We start from the raw sequence: 18,774 nt of genomic DNA, 5'->3' as shown, positions 1-18,774 counted from the left end.
CATCCAGGAAAATGTAGCTGATTAAGTTATGTTTAAACTGTGACCTGAAGACAGACGAGTAGAGGGAGGGTGAGGGATAGGAAAGATCATGCCAAGCAGAGTGAGTAAGAGCCTTAGGAAGACCCTTATCTATCCTCATATGCTCTGGATGAGCATATCCAAGTCTTGATGACTTGGATAGATTGCAAAAGATATTGCATTTATTTAATCTAATTTTTCCAATTTCATTTTTTAAAACTGCAATTCTGAATACAAAGGTTATTTTAACAAATGCTAAAATGATTGAAACTTAGTCTGCTATAGTAGATATTCAGTATTTTATTTAAAAAGGCATGTTAGGGCTTCCCTGGTGGCGCAGTGGTTGAGAGTCCACCTGCCGTTGCAGGGGACGTGGGTTCGCGCCCCAGTCTGGGAAGATCCCACATGCCGCGGAGCGGCTGGGCCTGTGAGCCATGGCCGCTGAGCCTGCGCGTCCGGACCCTGTGCTCCGCAATGCGAAAGGCCACAACAGAGAGAGGCCTGCGTACCGCAAAAAAAAAAAAAAAAAAAGCGTGTTAATTACATTTATTTAGCAATAAAATGTTTTACATAAAAAAACCCAAGAATATATTGAAGATTAAATATAAAACACCAAAAACTGATATTCCACATAAACATCTTAAAGCATATTATAGAAGAAAAGTGCTCAGTTACAACATATAATATTCTATATCAGTACTAGTTTTGATTAAAATTCTTTTTTTCCAATAATAAACAAAAGTTAAGTTTTGCAATGATATTCAGAAAAAAAGTATTCTAGGTTTTTGTTTTGACAGATGAAAGAGAGTTCTTGGTTAGAGGTAATTCATATCTTGGGAAACAGACATCTCCAAATGATATATGGATTCTTGTGATAATCAATATTTGTTAGCATTTTTATTATAGTGCCAGTGAGAATACCAACTGAAAATATAAATTAGCTGTCACTTATTCTATAGAACTCATAAAGCTTTTCTCTGTTCAATAAATTTTTTTAAAAAAACTGTTTTTACCAAAATAATGAAAACACACACACGTATGTGTACACTATAGTGGGGATTACTCAGAAAATCAGAAAGAAAATATAATAATTCAGGCAGCATTTTCTCCAAATTATTGGAAAAAGTGATTTGCACAAATACTAATCTATGACATTGTTCAAAGATCTGAATAAATTCTTGGAATTTCTATTAGCTATGAGTCTACTTTCCATGCATAACTAAAACAATGATCAAAATTGTAGTAATTTATACCCTTTTACGTGTAAAAAAATTGTGTTAATATTCTAAGACATTACTATGCTGTTATACAGGAGCTGAGAAGTGCCATTCTAAATGTTTTATCTAAGTGGAAATATAAACTTGCTAATTAGTTTACAGTAATTTTTTTAGTGTTTATTCAATTCAGAATGGCTAAAATATTTAAATCCTTACACTATTATAGCACAATTAGAAGTAGACCCTAAAATGTCTATATTCTTCTTTATGTGCTACATTGGCATTTCCTTTGTAACCCATTCAATTTTGAAGACTCAACAGATTTTGATATTATTTTGCAGTTTAATGACGCTACTGAAATTGAGGAATGTAGTTTTCATTTGTGAGGTCCGTCATTTTAATTGCTCTCACAATGTTATACTTATCACTTTCCCACTTCTTGGATGCATGTTTTTTCCCCATCTCTTTTTATTGTTTGTGGAGCTCTTTTATTGTATATTTATTCACCCCAACCAATAGTTTTATTTTTATTAGAGGATGATAATTTACCAAGATGTACTTGAACAGTAGGTAAATCACAATGACATAGCCCTTGTTCTTTTTTTCTCATGAAATATTTTTTTCCATTGAATCACAGAAACAGATGTTCTAACACCACCATGCAAAATCTTCTTTTATCATCTCATTTTGAAAGTAAACAGTCTCTCAAGCCCATGGAGAAAGGCACTGTACCTGATTCATTTACCAGAAAGTTCATAATAAAAATTTTGTGCATTTCTATTTTAACTTTTTCTTATATATGTTTAATAAAATGCATTATCATATATTCTAACTTTTCAGCTCCTGATTCTCCCCCACAAGACTTCTCTCTAAAACAGTTGTCTGGTGTCACGGTAAAGTTGTCATGGCAACCACCCCTGGAGCCAAATGGAATTATCCTCTATTACACAGTTTATGTCTGGTAAGAATTTTTTTCTTTTTTGGAAATAGTTCTGAGAACAAGTATTAATCTGTAACATAATAGGAATGCAGTTTTTAAATTTCAGATTGTGAAGGTACATTAGGAATCTGATTATTAATAGGCTAGTTAATATGCCTTTATTAAGAAACAACTTTTTCCTATATTACATAGAGGTCCAAGCATAGTCAGATAATGATTTTTGTAACCAAAACAAAAAACTGTGTATTATGTGCAATTATACTAAAATTCTGCTCTTCAGAGTCATGGACTGGTCAGCTTATGTGACTACAAGTGAATACAGAGGCTTTCAGTTTTACTCCAATATTCTCTGTGCCACTGTCTCTTTAAGTTTCTTTGAGCAGAATAATTAAACTAAAATTTAACTAAAAGATATTTCTCCAGAAATCGATTATTTAAGGTCAATTTTCTATTGAGATGTAAGCAGTATATTTATTTTTTACTGATCACCTTTACCCTAATTGCCTATTTATGAGTCAATCATGAAAAAGATGTAATCCTATAGCGCTTCTCATCAATTAACAACATGGCTATATTGCTTCATGAAAGCTCAACAGATAAAAATGCTTACTTTGATCTAATATAAATCCTCGTAAAAGGATTCACCATTCAATAACATATTTCCTAGTGTATTTTAAATATTTCAACTCAGGAAATACAATTTACATAATGCTTTATAGAACATAGGCATTTCTTACTTTTGTATTCCTCACTTGGAAGGTCCATCATTGAGTAAGAGGCTATGGTGTTTTTAAAAAGTCTATTCTTCTCTTTCCTAAATTAAGATTTCCTGCCCCCCCAATGCCTCTTTATACCCTTTGCATACTGCTCCTTAGGACATGTCCTGTATTATTCATTGCCTGATTAGTAGTCATTTTGCTTACTATTTGGCAAAATTGGGAGTGACATGAGGGATGTTAGTGGGAAGAGAAGCAGTGAGAAGAAGGTAACCATTCCCCTCTATTACCCTACTCATTCATTTATCGATTCAGTTTTTCATTCCTTCATTCAATAATATTGATAGAGTATCTATTTACCTGTGAAAGGCCCCTGCCCTCAAGGAGCTCATATTCTAAAGAGATAAGTGGATTATATACCCAGAAATTTAAAAATGAGGGGAAATTGGGGGAAAGAGGGCTACTGTTCATAGAGTGCTTTGGAAGTCCTCTTTGAAGAAGTGGCATTGAGTTGTGGTCTGAATGCCAAGAAGGAGCTTCTCGTCAAGAGAAGATCTGCAGGAGGAGGGAACATCAACCGCGTAGGCTCGGTGGGGGACACACTTGTCATTTTGAAGACCATAGAGGAAGTCAGTGTTGCCGGAGAGAGAGAGAGGAGAGTTATCCTGGAGGGTAGGAGGCCAAAAAAGGTCAGGAGCTAAGCCACTGTAAGGATTTCGTTTTCGTTTCAGTTGTAATGGGACTTACTAGAGAATTTCAAGCACCTTGGATACTTTATGGAGAATGAATTGCAGGAGGCAAAAGTGTTAACAGCGTTACTAGGTAGGAGATAAGGAGTCTGGGCCGTGGATGATGCTGGGATGAAGGAAAGGAGTGGGCAGCTTTTTATAACATTTAGGAAGAAGAGTTGATAGGATTTGGTGAATGGATTGGCTGTGAGAACGAAAAAAAAAAGAAATCAATGGAATCAATGATGACTTCTAGATTTTTTTTTCTTTCTTTTTTTTAATGTTTATTTATTTTCTTATTAGTCATCCATTTTATACACATGAGTGTATACATGTCAATCCCAATCTCCCAATTCATCACACCCCCACCCCCACCCGTCAGCTGCTTGCCCCTCTTGCTGTCCATACGTTTGTTCTATACATCTGTGTCTCAATTTCCGCTCTGCAAACCAGATCATCTGTAACATTTTCTGGGTTCCACATATATGCGTTAATATACAATATTTGTTTCTCTATTTCTGACTACCTCACTCTGTATGACAGTCTCTAGATGCATCCCCGTCCCTACAAATGACCCAATTTTGTTCCTTTTTATGGCTGAGGAATATTCCATTGTATATATGTACCACACCTTCTTTATCCATTCGTCGCTGTCGATGGGCATTATGGTTGCTTCCATGACCTGGCTATTGTAAATAGTGCTGCAATGAACATTGTGGTACACGACTCTTTTTGAATTATGGTTTTCTCAGGGTATATGTTCAGTAGTGGGATTGCTGGGTCATATGGTAATTCTATTTTCAGTTTTTTAAGGAAGCTCCATACTGTTCTCCATAATGGCTGTATCAATTTACATTCCAACCAACAGTGCAAGAGGGTTCCCTTTTCTCCACACCCTCTCCAGCATTTGTTGTTTGTAGATTTTCTGATAATGCCCATTCTAACTGGTGTGAGGTGATACCTCATTGTAGTTTTGATTTGCATTTCTCTAATAATTAGTGATGTTGAGCAGCTTTTCATGTGCTTCTTGGCCATCTGTATATCTTCTTTGGAGAAATGTCTGTTTAGGTCTTCTGCCCATTTTTGGATTGGGTTGTTTGTTTTTTGGTTATTGAGCTGCATGATCTGTTTATATATTTTGGAGATTAATCCTTTGTCCGTTGATTCATTAGCAAATATTTTCTCCCATTTGACGGTTGTCTTTTTGTTTTGTTTATGGTTTCCTTTGCTATGCAAAAGCTTTTAAGTTTCATTAGGTCCCATTTGTTTATTTTTGGTTTTATTTCCATTACTCTAGGAGGTGGATCAAAAAATATCTCGTTGTGATTTATGTCAAAGAGTTTTTCCTATGTTTTCCTCTAAGAGTTTTATAGTGACCAGTCTTACCTTTAGGTCTCGAATCCATTTTGAGTGTATTTTTGTGTATGGTGTTAGGGAGTGTTGTAATTTCATTCTTTTACATGTAGCTGTCCAGTTTTGCCAGCACCACTTATTGAAGAGACTGTCTTTTCTCCATTGTATATCCTTGTCTCCTTTGTCATAGGTTAGTTGACCATAGGTCGTGGGTTTATCTCTGGGCTTTCTATCCTGTTCCACTGATCTATATTTCTGTTTTTGTGCCAGTACCATATTATCTTGACTACTGTAGCTTTGTGGTATAGTCTGAAGTCAGGGAGTCTGATTCCTCCAGCTCCGTTTTTTTCCCTCAAGACTCCTTTGGCTATTCGGGGTCTTTTGCATCTCCATACAAATTTTAAGATGATTTGTTCTAGTTCTGTAAAACATGCTATTGGTAATTTGATAGGGATTGCATTGAATCTGTAGATTGCTTTGGGTCATATAGTCATTTTCACAATATTGGTTCTTCCAATCCAAGAACATGGTATGGCATCATCGTTAATTTCTTTCATCAGTGTCTTATAGTTTTCTGCATACAGGTCTTTTGTCTCCCTAGGTAGGTTTATTCATAGGTATTTTATTCTTTTTGTTGCAGTGGTAAATGGGAGTGTTTCCTTAATTTCTCTTTCAGATTTTTCATCATTAGCGTATAGGAATGCAAGAGATTTCCGTGCATTAATTTTGTATCCTGCAACTTTACCAAATTCATTGATTAACTCTAGTAGTTTTCTGGTGGCATCTTTAGGATTCTGTTTGTATAGTATCATGTCATCTGCAAACAGTGACAGTTTTACTTCTTCTCCAATTTGTATTATTTCTTTTTCTTCTCTGATTGCTGTGGCTAGGACTTCCAAAACTATGTTGAATAATAGTGGTGAGAGTGGACATCTTTGTCTTGTTCCTGATCTTAGAGGAAATGCTTTCAGTTTTTCACCATTGAGAATGATGTTTGCTGTGGGTTTGTCGTATATGGCCTTTATTATGTTGAAGTAGGTTCCCTCTATGCCCACTTTCTGGAGAGTTTTTATCATAAATGGGTGTTGAATTTTGTCAAAAGTTTTTTCTGCATCTATTGAGATGATCATATGGTTTTTATTCTTCAATTTGTTAATATGGTGTGTCACATTGATTGATTTGCGTATATTGAAGAATCCTTGCATCTCTGGGATAAATCCCACTTGATCATGGTGTATGATCCTTTTAATGTGCTGTTGGATTCTGTTTGCTAGTATTTTGTTGAGGATTTTTGCATCTATATTCATCAGTGATAGTGGTCTGTAATTTTCTTTTTTTGTAGTATCTTTGTCTGGTTTTGGTATCAGGGTGATGGTGGCCTCGTAGAATGAGTTTGGGAGTGTTCCTTCCTCTGCAATTTTTTGGAAGAGTTTGAGAAGGATGGGTGTTAGCTCTTCTCTAAATGTTTGATAGTATTTACCTGTGAAGCCATCTGGTCCTGGGCTTTTGTTTGTTGGAAGATTTTTAATCACAGTTCAATTTCACTACTTGTGATTGGTTTGTTCATATTTTCTATTTCTTCCTGGTTTAGCCTTGGAAGGTTATACGTTTCTAAGAATTTGTCCATTTCTTCCAGGTTGTCCATTTTATTGGCATAGAGTTGCTTGTAGTTGTCTCTTAGGATGCTTTGTATTTCTGCAGTGTCAGTTGTAACTTCTCCTTTTTCATTTCTAATTTTATTGATTTGAGTCCTCTCCCTGTTTTTCTTGATGAGTCTGGCTGATGGTTTATCAATTTTGTTTACCTTCTCAAAGAACCAGCTTTTAGTGATCTGTGCTATTGTTCTCTTTGTTTCTGTTCCATTTATTTCTGCTCTGATCTTTATGATTTCTTTCGTTCTGCTAACTTTGGGATTTGTTTGTTCTTCTTTCTTTAGTTCCTTTACGTGTAAGGTTAGATTGTTTGAGATTTTTCTTGTTTCTTGAGGTAGGCTTTTATAGCTATAAACTTCCCTCTTAGAACTGCTTTTGCTGCATCCCATAGGTTTTGGATCGTCGTATTTTCATTGTCATTTGTCTCTAGGTATTTTTTGATTTCCTCTTCGATTTCTTCAGTGATCTCTTGGTTATTTAATAACATATTGTTTAGCCTCCATGTGTTTGTGTTTTTTACGTTTTTTTCCCTGTAATTCATTTCTAATCTCATATCGTTGTGGTCAGAAAAGATGCTTGATATGATTTCAATTTTTTTAAATTTACTGAGGCTTGATTTGTGACCCAAGATGTGATCTATCCTGGAGAGTGTTCCATGCGCACTTGAGAAATAAGTGTAATCTGCTGTTTTTGGATGGAATGTCCTATAAATATCAATTAAATCTATCTGGTCTATTGTGTCATTTAAAGCTTGTGTTTTCTTATTAATTTTCTGTCTGGATGGTCTGTCCATTGGTGTAAGTGAGGTGTTAAAGTCCCCCACTAGTATTGTGTTACTGTCGATTTCCTCTTTTATAGCTGTTAGCAGTTGCCTTATATATTGAGGTGCTCCTATGTTGGGTGCTTAAATATTTAGAATTGTTATATCTTCTTCTTGGATTGATCCCTTGATCATTATGTAGTGTCCTTCCTTGTCTCTTGTAACATTCTTTGTTTTAAAGTCTATTTTATCTGATATGAGTATAGCTACTCCAGCTTTCTTTTGATTTCCATTTGCATGGAATATCTTTTTCCATCCCCTCACTTTCAGTCTGTATGTGTCCCTAGGTCTGAAGTGTGTCTCTTGTAGACAGCACATATATGGGTCTTTTATATCCATTCAGCCAGTCTGTGTCTTTTGGTTGGAGCATTTAATCCATTCACGTTTAAGGTAATTATTGATATGTACGTTCCTAATACCATTTTCTTAATTTTGGGGGGGTTTGTTTTTGAAGTCCTTTTCTTCTCTTGTGTTTCCTACTTAGAGAAATACCTTTAGCATTTATTGTAGAGCTGGTTTGGTTGTGCTGAATTCTCTTAGCTTTTGCTTGTCTGTAAAGCTTTTGATTTCTCCATCGAATCTGAATGAGATCCTTGCCAGTTAGAGTAATCTTGGTTGTAGTTTCTTCCATTTCATCACTTTAAGTATATCATGCCACTCCCTTCTGGCTTGTAGAGTTTCTGCTGAGAAATCAGCTGTTAACCTTATGGGAGTTCCCTTGTATGTTATTTCTCGTTTTTCCCTTGCTGCTTTCAATAATTTTTCTTTGTCTTTAATTTTTGCCAATTTGATTAGTACGTGTCTTGGTGTGTTTCTCCTTGGGTTTATCCTATATGGGACTCTCTGTACTTCCTGGACTTGTGTGGCTGTTTCCTTTCTCATGGTAGGGAAGTTTTCAACTATATTCTCTTCAGTTATTTTTTTGGGTCCTTTCTCTCTCTCTTCTTCTTCTGGGACCCCTATAATGTGAACTTTGTTGCATTTAATGTTGTCCCAGAGGTCTCTTAGGCTGTCTTCATTTCTTTTCATTCTTTTTCCTTTATTCTGTTCCACAGCAGTGAATTCCACCATTCTGTCTTCCAGGTCACTTATCCGTTCTTCTGCCTCAGTTATTCTGCTATTGATTCCTTCTAGTGTAGTTTTCATTTCAGTTATTGTATTGTTCATCTCTGTTTGTTTGTTCTTTAATTCTTCTAGTTCTTTGTTAAACATTTCTTGCATCTTCTTGATCTTTGCCTCCATTGTTTTTCTGAGGTCCTGGATCATCTTCACTATCATTATGCTGAATTATTTTTCTGGAAGGTTGCCTATCTCTACTTCATTTAGTTGTTTTTCTGGGGTTTTATCTTGTTCCTTCATCTGGTACATAGCCCTCTGCCTTTTCATCTTGTCTGTCTTTCTGTGAATGTGGTTTTTGTTACACAGGCTGCAGGATTGTAGTTCTGCTTGCTTCTGCTATCTGCCCTCTGGTGGATGAGGCTATCCAAGAGGCTTGTGGAAGTTTCCTGATGGGAGGGACTGGTGATGGGTAGAGCTGACTGTTGCTCTGGTGGGCAGAGCTCAGTAAAACTTAATCTGCTTGTCTGCTGATGGGTGGGACTGGGTTCCCTCCCTGTTGGTTGTTTGACCTGAGGCGACCCAACACTGGAGCCTACCCAGGCTCTTTGATGGGGCTAATGGGGGACTCTGGGAGGGCTCACGCCAAGGAGTACTTCCCAGAACTTCTGCTGCCAGTGTCCTTGTCCCTTGTTGAGCCAGAGTTGACCCATGCCTCTGCAGGAGACCCTCCAACACTAGCAGGTAGGTCTGGTTCAATCTCCTTTGGGGTCACTGCTCCTTCCCCTGGGTCCCGATGCTCACACTACTTTTTGTGTGCCCTCCAAGGTCACTGCTCCTTCCCCTGGGTCCCGATGCTCACACTACTTTTTGTGTGCCCTCTGTTTCCCCCAATCCTGCCGAAGTCCTGCAATCAAATCCCGCTAGCCTTCAAAGTCTGATTCTCTAGGAATTCCTCCTCCCATTGCCAGGTCCCCAGGTTGGGAAGCCTGACGTGTGGCTCAGAACCTTCACTCCAGTGGGTGGACTTCTGTGGCATAAGTGTTCTCCAGTTTGTGAGTCACCCACCCAGCAGTTATGGGATTTGATTTTACTGTGATAGCGCCCCTCCTACCGTCTCATTGAGGCTTCTCCTTTGTCTTTGCATTCCGGTGTTCTCCAAAGAGGGAGTGAGAGCATGTCCTTTTACTCTGCCATTTTGAACCAATCTCGACTTCTAGATTTTTGAATCAAAGGGTGATAACTCTGAGATTTTTGACACCATTTTGCTAAGTTAGAAGTAAAATTGAAAGTGAAAAAAAATAATGAAAATGAGAATCAAGACTTTTCTGGCTGGGGTTCCAGCCCTACACTTGTGAGAACAATGTCATTACTCTGTATGCAGTTGTCACACAGCGATCATGCTGTGTGGGTTCAACTCCCCAGTAGTGCTTTTTCTCTCCTTTGATATCCCTTTTTTGTCTCTCTTCCTAAGATGGATTATAGATACAGGGGAAGCTCACTGAAAGTAGGATGAGGGGATCTCAAGTCTGGGATATGGTAGCTCTTCTCACCTGGCTTTTGGGAATCATCCTGGGACCCATCTCCCATCATAGCTTCTAGTTTCAAGGTTTTTATTTTCTGTTTTAGCCTTGATCCAGCCTCAGGCTTATTCTAGTGCCCTGGCTCTCTCAGCATGTCTGTCTCAACCCTCAGGTAGCTAGATGCTCTTGGTCATTTTCTCTGAACCAATCTGTAGTGTGCAGGACTGGGAAGGTGGCTTCCACACTGTTCCCTAGCTCTGGATGGTCTGTTAGAAGAGCCCTTAGATCTTACGGGGACATAAGTAATTACTGGACATAATTACTTACTAGACATAAGTAATGCCATATGAAAGATATATTTTCTAAGAGGTTTGCCATTTTCCTTTCCATCCTGAGAAGAAGGAGCTCTACGCTGGTATTTCTTTCACAAACCTATTTGTCTTCACCACACTACCCTCAACTTAAGATCCCAGGACACTCCTGTCTGAAGACTTTGTCCTGTTCTTTCTCTCACCTTTTCTTAGTGGAGCAAAACTTTTTCTTGTTCTTGACTGTTGAAAGCTTTCTTTTTGCATATACTTCTTCCTTTCTATAACATGACTTATTATAAAACTTTACGGTCTAAAATCATGCAGGATTGACTCTCGATGTGGAAAGAGAATGTAAAAAACACTTTTTCCTCAGTAGAACTTCGCTTTATCTTACACACACACACACACACACACACACACACACACACACACACACACACACACACACACACACACACACACACACACACTGGGAGGGAGAGGGCGAGAGGAGAGAGAGAGAGACAGAAAGAGATTGAGATCCTATCTGCTTCAAGATCTGGTTTGTTAATTGCTGTATCTGGAACAGAAAACTTCCTGGCTCATAATTGAAGCTAGATATTTGTTGAATGGATGAATGAATGAAGAATATATTTTAAGAGTTAAAAACTTAATATAGACTTACTAGCTTTTCATTTCTGGCATAAGCGTAGTGATGCTTTTCCAGACAATGAATACCTTCAATTGAATAGAATTAGGTCTTACAAAGAAAAAACAAAGAAGGAAAAACACCTTAACATTTTAAAGAATATTATCTATAATAGACTGAAATATATAAATGGTAATGGAGTATATACAGAGATATTTTTAAATTTCTAGCATCTTCTTCCCTAAGATACCTGTTGGAACCACTATAATTAAAGGGATAGTCATAATCTTAGGTGCTTTCGTATCACTGTCACTAATCACTAATGCTTTTTTTGAACTCTTGCTGTATCAGTTTTACTGGAGAGAATAGGAGGCATGTATCACTATATAATGGACATGCATTCTGAGTCAGAGAGACATAGGTTTGAGTCATGACACAGCCACTAAATTATCTGTGTTGTTCTCTTAAAATACTGTATAAGTGGTGGCTATCTTTATTGGCAGAGTTCCTGTTTCAGGGGTCCATATTTCTCTCACAGTTCTCAATTTCCATTATTTTAGTTCTTTCAATAACTACTAACTTCTTTGAAAAACAACATCTTTGGATATTTGCTGTTTTCAGCAAATTGCAGGTTACCTGTTATATTTGTTATACTGGTGACTCCTCCCTTTGTCATGAGTATTTCTTTACAAAATAGCTCATGAGGGTTACTGTGCAATCATTGTATAACCACTGCTATGTGAATCACATTTGATTTGTAGATGGCATGTTCAGAAATCTTCTTTAACCCATTGCATTTTATATAAGTTTATTTATTTATTTATTTTTGGCTGTGTTGGGTTTTCGTTGCTGCTTGCAAGCTTTCTCTAGTTGCTGTGAGTGGGGCTACTCTTTATTGCGGTGTGCAGGCTTCTCACTGCAGTGGCTTCTCTTGTTGCGGAGCACGGGCTCTAGGCGCACAGGCTTCAGTAGTTGTGGTGTGTGGGCTCAGTAGTTGTGGCTTGCGGACTCCAGAGCTCAGGCTCAGTAGTTGTGGTGCATGGGCTTAGTTGCTCTGCAGCATGTAGGATCTTCCCGGACCAGGACTCAAACCCGTGTCCCCTGCATTGGCAGGCGGATGCTTAACCACTGTGCCACCAGGGAAGTCCTGACCCATTGCATTTTAAAATAATGTTTTCTTTTAAAGTTTGCTTTGTGAAATAACTTTTGTCATCTAAGTAGCGCTTTTTCTTCAGTAATACTGGTAAATTATGTTTATATGCTTTCAAATGAGAAGCAATCCTTTCATTCCTAGGGCGGCCACCATTAAATAAATGAATTTCTACTAGAGCCCTCTAAGCTTATTCTTTTAATACACTTCGGATTGAGGTGTGGTATTCTAGTAGACTGATTATACAACTTATTTATTTATTTTATAGTTGAATTCAACTTTGATTTGTTTAGCAATTCATAATGTCAGTAAAATTTAACAGTAGTTTTCTTCCTCATTTATAAAACTTTTAAGTGAGTGGCCCATAAGGTGTAGCTAAAAGACTGTGGAATGAAAGTGATGCTGAAAATTCTAGCTTATATACAAACCTTGGCCTTTAAATGTTTCTTGGTCTTCTTAGTAGTTGTTATGAGAAGTAACTTTGAATCAGTCAGTCTGACAAATGTTTATTAAACTCTGTGGGGAGATAAAAAATATATAGAACCTTAAAATAATTTAGACTAATTAGAGATAAAATATGCCCATGTGAGATAACTTAAAAATACTTGCTGAGCAATATATTAGGAAGTCAAAACAGTTTTACTGCAGCATTTTATTAAATGTCACTGGTCAAATGATTCCCCCTGTAGCATAAAAGCTTACCTTTGGAAATGGCTTTCATTATGCTAAAAAGATACGCTTAGTCCTATTTCTTCCACTTTTCTAAACGATTTTCCCTCTATTAAAACTACCTAATAGTTTGAACATATGATATAGATCAATAATCAGAATGGGGAGGGGGCTATTTCAAATTTCCTGAGTTCACCTCCCGTTTGGAATGAAGTTGGTAAAGGCAGATTGATAAGTCAGGAGAACATCTCAGTGGGAACAGTATATGAAGGCTTGGAGGCAGCATGAATGAACTATGTCAAGAAGTTGATAAGGAGCATTGTAGACATGAAATAGTGGGGCGGGATTAGGATGGTGGGAGATACAAACACAGGTAGATGGAGGGGTTGAGTGTAAGGGTGCTTTTGATCATTTAACCTGAGGTTTCTAGTGGGATATTAAGAACTCTGTCTCAGCTCTTTTTTTGCTAATCATTTTCATGAATGACTCGGATGAAGCTTGGGTACTGAGGCGACAAGCAGGCTATTGGTAGGCCACCCACGCTTTGCTGGACCAGCAAACTGTTAATAAATTCTGAATAGAATTCCGTCAGTATAGTGAGTAGATATCTAGTGAAACTTCAACTTCCTTTGTTTCTTACAAAAATCAGAATTCTTTTGCCGTATTCCCCATGAAAATAAATCAGGAATTAAATAGAGGTGGTCTTTAGGTGGAGCATTTGCTTTGCAGTTTACCTCAGTTCCCACCACACTCTGTTTTAAATTCAATCATTTTAGTCATTTACTTTGCCTTTGTGGATCTTGAGTTTTTATACCTTCAATTTCAGGGGTCTTCTCATCCCATTTGTGAAATGTACAAAGCTAGGAAAGATTGTGATTGGGGAACAAAACATCTTGGAGAGCTAAAGAAAAGGACTCAAGAGGGATAGTGGAATAGTTAACATTTTGGGACAAATGCTGTGTTTGGTTTCTTACCTGTCACTTGCTTTTCATGACAAAACCTTGAAGTGAAGAATATTATCACCATTTTATAGTTGTGGAAATTAAGTCTTGATGAGGTTAAGGTGTTGATTAAGGTTACAGAACTAGAAGATGACAGAACTAGGATCATAACCAGATCTGTATTACTCTCAAATCATGCTTTCCCCAAATCACTAGGAGTAAGTGTTATAATTGCCCTTTGTTCTAAAAACTCAACAGTATGCTTATAGGATTGGGAAAGTCTTAGTTTGATAACAGCATTTGTGATTAAAGACTAATGGAGTTATAATAAATTAAGCTTAGTGCGTCAACTCATATGGCATATTTCTACCAAAAAAAAATCACTGGCTTGATATTGGTCTGCATAGTTTCATGGACTTTATCCCTGTGAGAGCATGATCATACTGTTTTATGTGTAAACCAGTTGAATAACTGGTCCTCACAGTTACAATGGTAAATGGACAAAGCAGTCTTGTTTAGCAAGGAGTGATGATGATGGTGGAAATACTCAGGATCGAGGCATATGATAAACTATTAAATAATGGAAATAGGTGTTAGTCAAGATTCTTTTAGTTTCTAATGATTGCGCCCAACCTAAATTGGCTTAAGCAAAATAATGACATATTTAGCTGAAAAGTCCAGGGGTATACTAACTGGTTGTAGAAACTCAAATAATTTCATCAAGTGTGGTTAACAGCAAGAAGCTTGGTGTGGGCAACAGCAAGATGGCCCTGTGTCTTGAGTATAGTGGCACAGGAGGAAAGTGGAAAGAGATGAAACTGGAGGGGTAGGCAGGCCAGATACATGGAGACTTGAGGCTTGACTAAGGCTCTCTCTCTCTCTCTCTCTCTCTCTCTTTCTCTCTCTCTCTCTCTCCCTCTCCCCCCTCCCTCCCTCCCTCCCTCCCTCCTTCCCTCCTTCCCTCCTTCCCTCCTTCTCTCCTTCTCTCCTTCTCTCCTTCCCTCCCTCCCTATGTGTGTCTATCTAGAGAGAGAGAAGAATGAATCTCAGTATTGAATGGGATTTTTAAATTTTATTTTCATCACTCACCCAAAGATTACACCCAGGAGAAAACATTCAAAAGACTTTCCATTACTCTTGGAATAAAATCCAAATGCTTTATTTTGGCCCGAGGGATTGTGTCTGTCCTCAGGGGATGAAATCTTTCTCCTCCAGCTTAAGTACAGTCCCTCCTCCTGTCTTGTGGACCCTAATTCCTACGTTGGCTTCAAGAGGATGGTTTATAAGTGTATAAGTGAGCTTCAACCTCATTCTCCTCTAATCTTATAAATGTGTCTTTTCTGCTAAATGCAAACAAGCAAAACAAAGTCAAACCAAATCAAATGAAATCAACCAGCAAGCAAATGATGACAGCAGGAATAAGAGTAACAATAAATGAATACCCTACTTCGACTCAGACTTTCTCTGAGATTCTAGTAAAGCTTTAGGATCATAGAATATGCAGCTATTTATGCTAGTTTGGGGTTCTTTGATATGTAATTATTAACCTACTGATTCAATCCATCTATGAAGAGTAAATATTCTAGAGTAATTGCAACATAGAAGACCAGTGTCATTGGAGTGGGAAAATTAGTGAAGTTGCTGGGTCATGTGAGAGAGAAAATGATTTGATAGTCAAGTAAATGCATGTTGAAATTCTTTATTTTGGAGAGTGGTATTTAGTGAGTGAAAGGATTAGTGTAGAATATTTAGATAATAGCAGATTAAACTTTTAAAAATAAATTCATAGGAATGTACAGGAATGGGTGTATCATCAGGCTAGATTGCCCACATGGAACAAAATACCAAATGATGAAGATTAGAATTGAGACCATGACCTTCAAAGAGTCTCATACCTTGTCTAGGAAACCATTCATGTTCACAGTTAGGGAAATGGGGACTTTTGTTTAAGTCTTTCCATATGGTTTTGATATTCATGGTTCCTCTTAGGCAGTTGTTGCTTAGCATAGTCTTGATGTGATAAGAAATGAGCAAAGGAATTGGTAAAGCAGAGCAAAGAAACTGCTCTTAAGCTCTAAAATTTCCTTTATGCCCTAGATGTCAAAATGTGGTCTGTCTTTTGAAAAGAAGTGTAAATTAACTAGGAAATAACTTCATCTTAAAGACTCCATTAATTTCATCCCAATATGTTTTCTTGATGTTACCAATGAGTATAGACAAACAGAAAAACTCCATCTTATATTTATTCAGAATAATTTCAAAGTCATTCAAATTCTTTTGATTTCTCAAATTCAAAAAGGCTTTAGGGCTTCCCTGGTGATGCAGTGGTTGGGGGTCCGCCTGCCGATGCAGGGGACACGGGTTCGTGCCCCGGTCCGGGAAGATCCCACATGCCGCAGAGCGGCTGGGCCCGTGAGCCATGGCCGCTGAGCCTGCGTGTCCAGAGCCTGTGCTCTGCAATGGAAGAGGCCACAACAGTGAGAGGCCCGCGTACTGCAAAAAAAAAAAAAAAGGCTTTAAAAATGTTCTAATGAGTTTATAAGTTAAATCAGTAAAATGATAGCACTGAAGACTCCCCAAGTTTTTTTTTTCCCTCAGTTTGAAAATCTGCACTGCGTGGGAGGTTTGGCTGATTTTCTAAGTTATCTACTTTATAGGTTAAGTATTGTGTGACATTTATGGTCCTTCCATTTCCACACAGTTTATGGCTTTGGGTATGTAAGAGTTAGACCTGCTCTGTCAGGTGGGCCTTCTCTCTTCCTCTTCCCTCCTCAACTCCCTATTCTACGCTCAAACCTCACAAACTTGCTTTCTAGTGAACAGTTTCCTGCATCTCTGGGGGCTGTGCTTTATTCTTCTTTTCTACTCTTGGATCACAATTAATTTCCTCACTCATTCTTTCTCTTTTTCTTTGCTTTTAGCCACTAGGGGAAAAATTACTGCCCTTAAGGGGATCACACTGTTATTAATAAATTGTTTTATAATTACTTACTGCTTTGTCTCTCTGTTTTGAGGGTAAGGCCTGTCTCTTACTCACTTAATAGTTCCTGACATATAATAGGTGCTCAAAGAATTTTGCTGAATTTTGTTGAATATTGATTGTATACATATCATCACTAAATACAGAAGGAGTGGGGAAGGTATCTATCTTTCTCAATTAGCAGCACTATAAAAGAACAATGCCTCCTTAACTCCCTGACATATACTGTATTCCATTTAAAAGACTAAAATAAAGTATATAAAAGAAAATGTATGAATAAGTTATTCCAAAAATTGGACTGCAAATGACCAATAAGAAGATAATCTATTTTACTCATCATCAGAGGTGTGCAAATTAAATAAATGTTTCTGGTCAATTAAATTTGCAGAAATTAAGAAAATTAATATCCAGACAGGTGGTGAAAGTTTGCACACTTGCTGTGACTCCAGATAATAATGATTTATTAATTATCATTAAAATAAAGATTTTATAAAACCATTTGACTCAGTCACACTATTGGGAATTTAACCTGCAGAAATAAAAGTATTGTTATGGAAAGATATTTGAGTAAGAATGATTACTGCATCACTGATAGTAATATGAAAAAAAAGAGAAACAACCTAAATGTTAATTTATAGAGGGAAGGCTGAAGAAATACGCTATATCCAAATTAGGCAACTAAAAAGAAAATAATGGTGTAGATTATTGTTATTAACATGAGAAAAATCAAGATATAGAACATATACTTTTATAAATGGAAATAAAACGCTGTAGTGGAACACATCATAATCCTATTATAATATTTTTAAACTAATAAGAACAAAACAGACATTTTAAAACTAAACCAGCTAAAACCAGGAGTAACAACTGATTCCAGCAGCGTCAAAGCTGGGTTTCTTATGCATGGGAGAAACTGTAGGATTGCCCATGAGATGGCTCTTCAGAGAGCAGAGAGCTCAGGCCTCAGCCCAGAGGTTTCTGTGTGTTTCCGCCAATCTGGCAGCAGCATAAGAGCAAGGAGGGTGGAGTTGGATCCTTGGGAACAGCGTCACTTCTCTTTCCTTTTCCTACTTCTGGGTTCTCAGTTTTATGGCAGACCATCTCTTATGTACCCAAGATACATTCTGAACTTGTACCAGAAGTTGAAGCTTCGATTGAAGATTATCTGTGCGCAGATATTTTTCTACCATAGTTATTAAAATATCAGCCACAACTCTAAACTACAAACGCCAAACAGACAAGACATAACAGTATTTGAAAAATTTTTGTTAGCACTGTTTTGTCCCTGGAGATAAACTGGAGTAGATGTGGAAACTATACCTATGTATGCTGAGGTGGACTATTGAATTTGTTATTCAGATAATTGATAAAGACTATCTTCTTTTTACTGAAATATCCAGATATTTAAGACAAAATTTATGTTTGACCTGCATTTTCCAGGTAATTGCCTTGATTCTGTGTTACTTATGGAACATAATTGGGGTTTTTCTTATTGTAGGCAGATCCTTATCTGCACTATTTTGCTGTGAAGATCAGGGTAAGAAAGTAGTCATACAAGGCAGCAGATATTATTAAAAATATGCTTGAAAAGAAAGTTTTGAAACAGATATAATGCAATTAGGTTGCTTTAGCTAATTTCATAGCTTTAGAGATCTGAATTGGACTAGCTATACTGTAGTGTTCTAATGACCTGTGACCAATGACAGGAGTATGTAGTTGGGTAAAGTTTCTATGACAAGGCATCTTTCTCAGACTAATAGCCTAATAGCCACAGCATTAAGAGTTTTAAAAGGTTCTCTCCTATAGTCTCAGCGAAGTCAAAGAGAGAACTCAGCTCTCCCTATGGCTTCTGAAAAAGGATGTCTGATGAAACTCTTTCAAATTACTGAATAGCCTGGCTAATCCTGCCTGTCTCTAATCTCATACTCTGAATCCATATTTCTCACCATGGTAAGCTTTCCAGCTATTTTTCAGATAACCATACTTATATTTGGAGTGAATTGATGCTTTTGTAATGGTAAAACCATGGCTGAAATGTATCTCTCTGTGGATATCCTTAATTCACTTAAAAT

At 37.2% G+C, this 18,774-nt stretch overlaps 1 protein-coding gene across 1 annotated transcript in view; it reads left to right on the top strand.

The window, feature by feature from the left end:
- Nucleotides 1–18,774, top strand: part of PTPRQ (protein tyrosine phosphatase receptor type Q) — a gene marked incomplete at its 5' end in the record, with an annotated part of 196,504 nt that overhangs the window by 40,945 nt on the left and 136,785 nt on the right. Inside the window, 1 exon segment of the mRNA XM_079936915.1 lies at nt 2,076–2,196. Within this exon segment, the coding sequence (XP_079793041.1) occupies nt 2,076–2,196 (121 nt within the window).

The sequence above is a fragment of the Stenella coeruleoalba genome (genome assembly GCF_951394435.1).
Source record: "Stenella coeruleoalba genome assembly, chromosome: 11".
NCBI lineage: Eukaryota > Metazoa > Chordata > Mammalia > Artiodactyla > Delphinidae > Stenella > Stenella coeruleoalba.
Note: the sequence above shows the minus strand (reverse complement) of the source record. Positions and strands in the feature narration are given on the sequence as shown.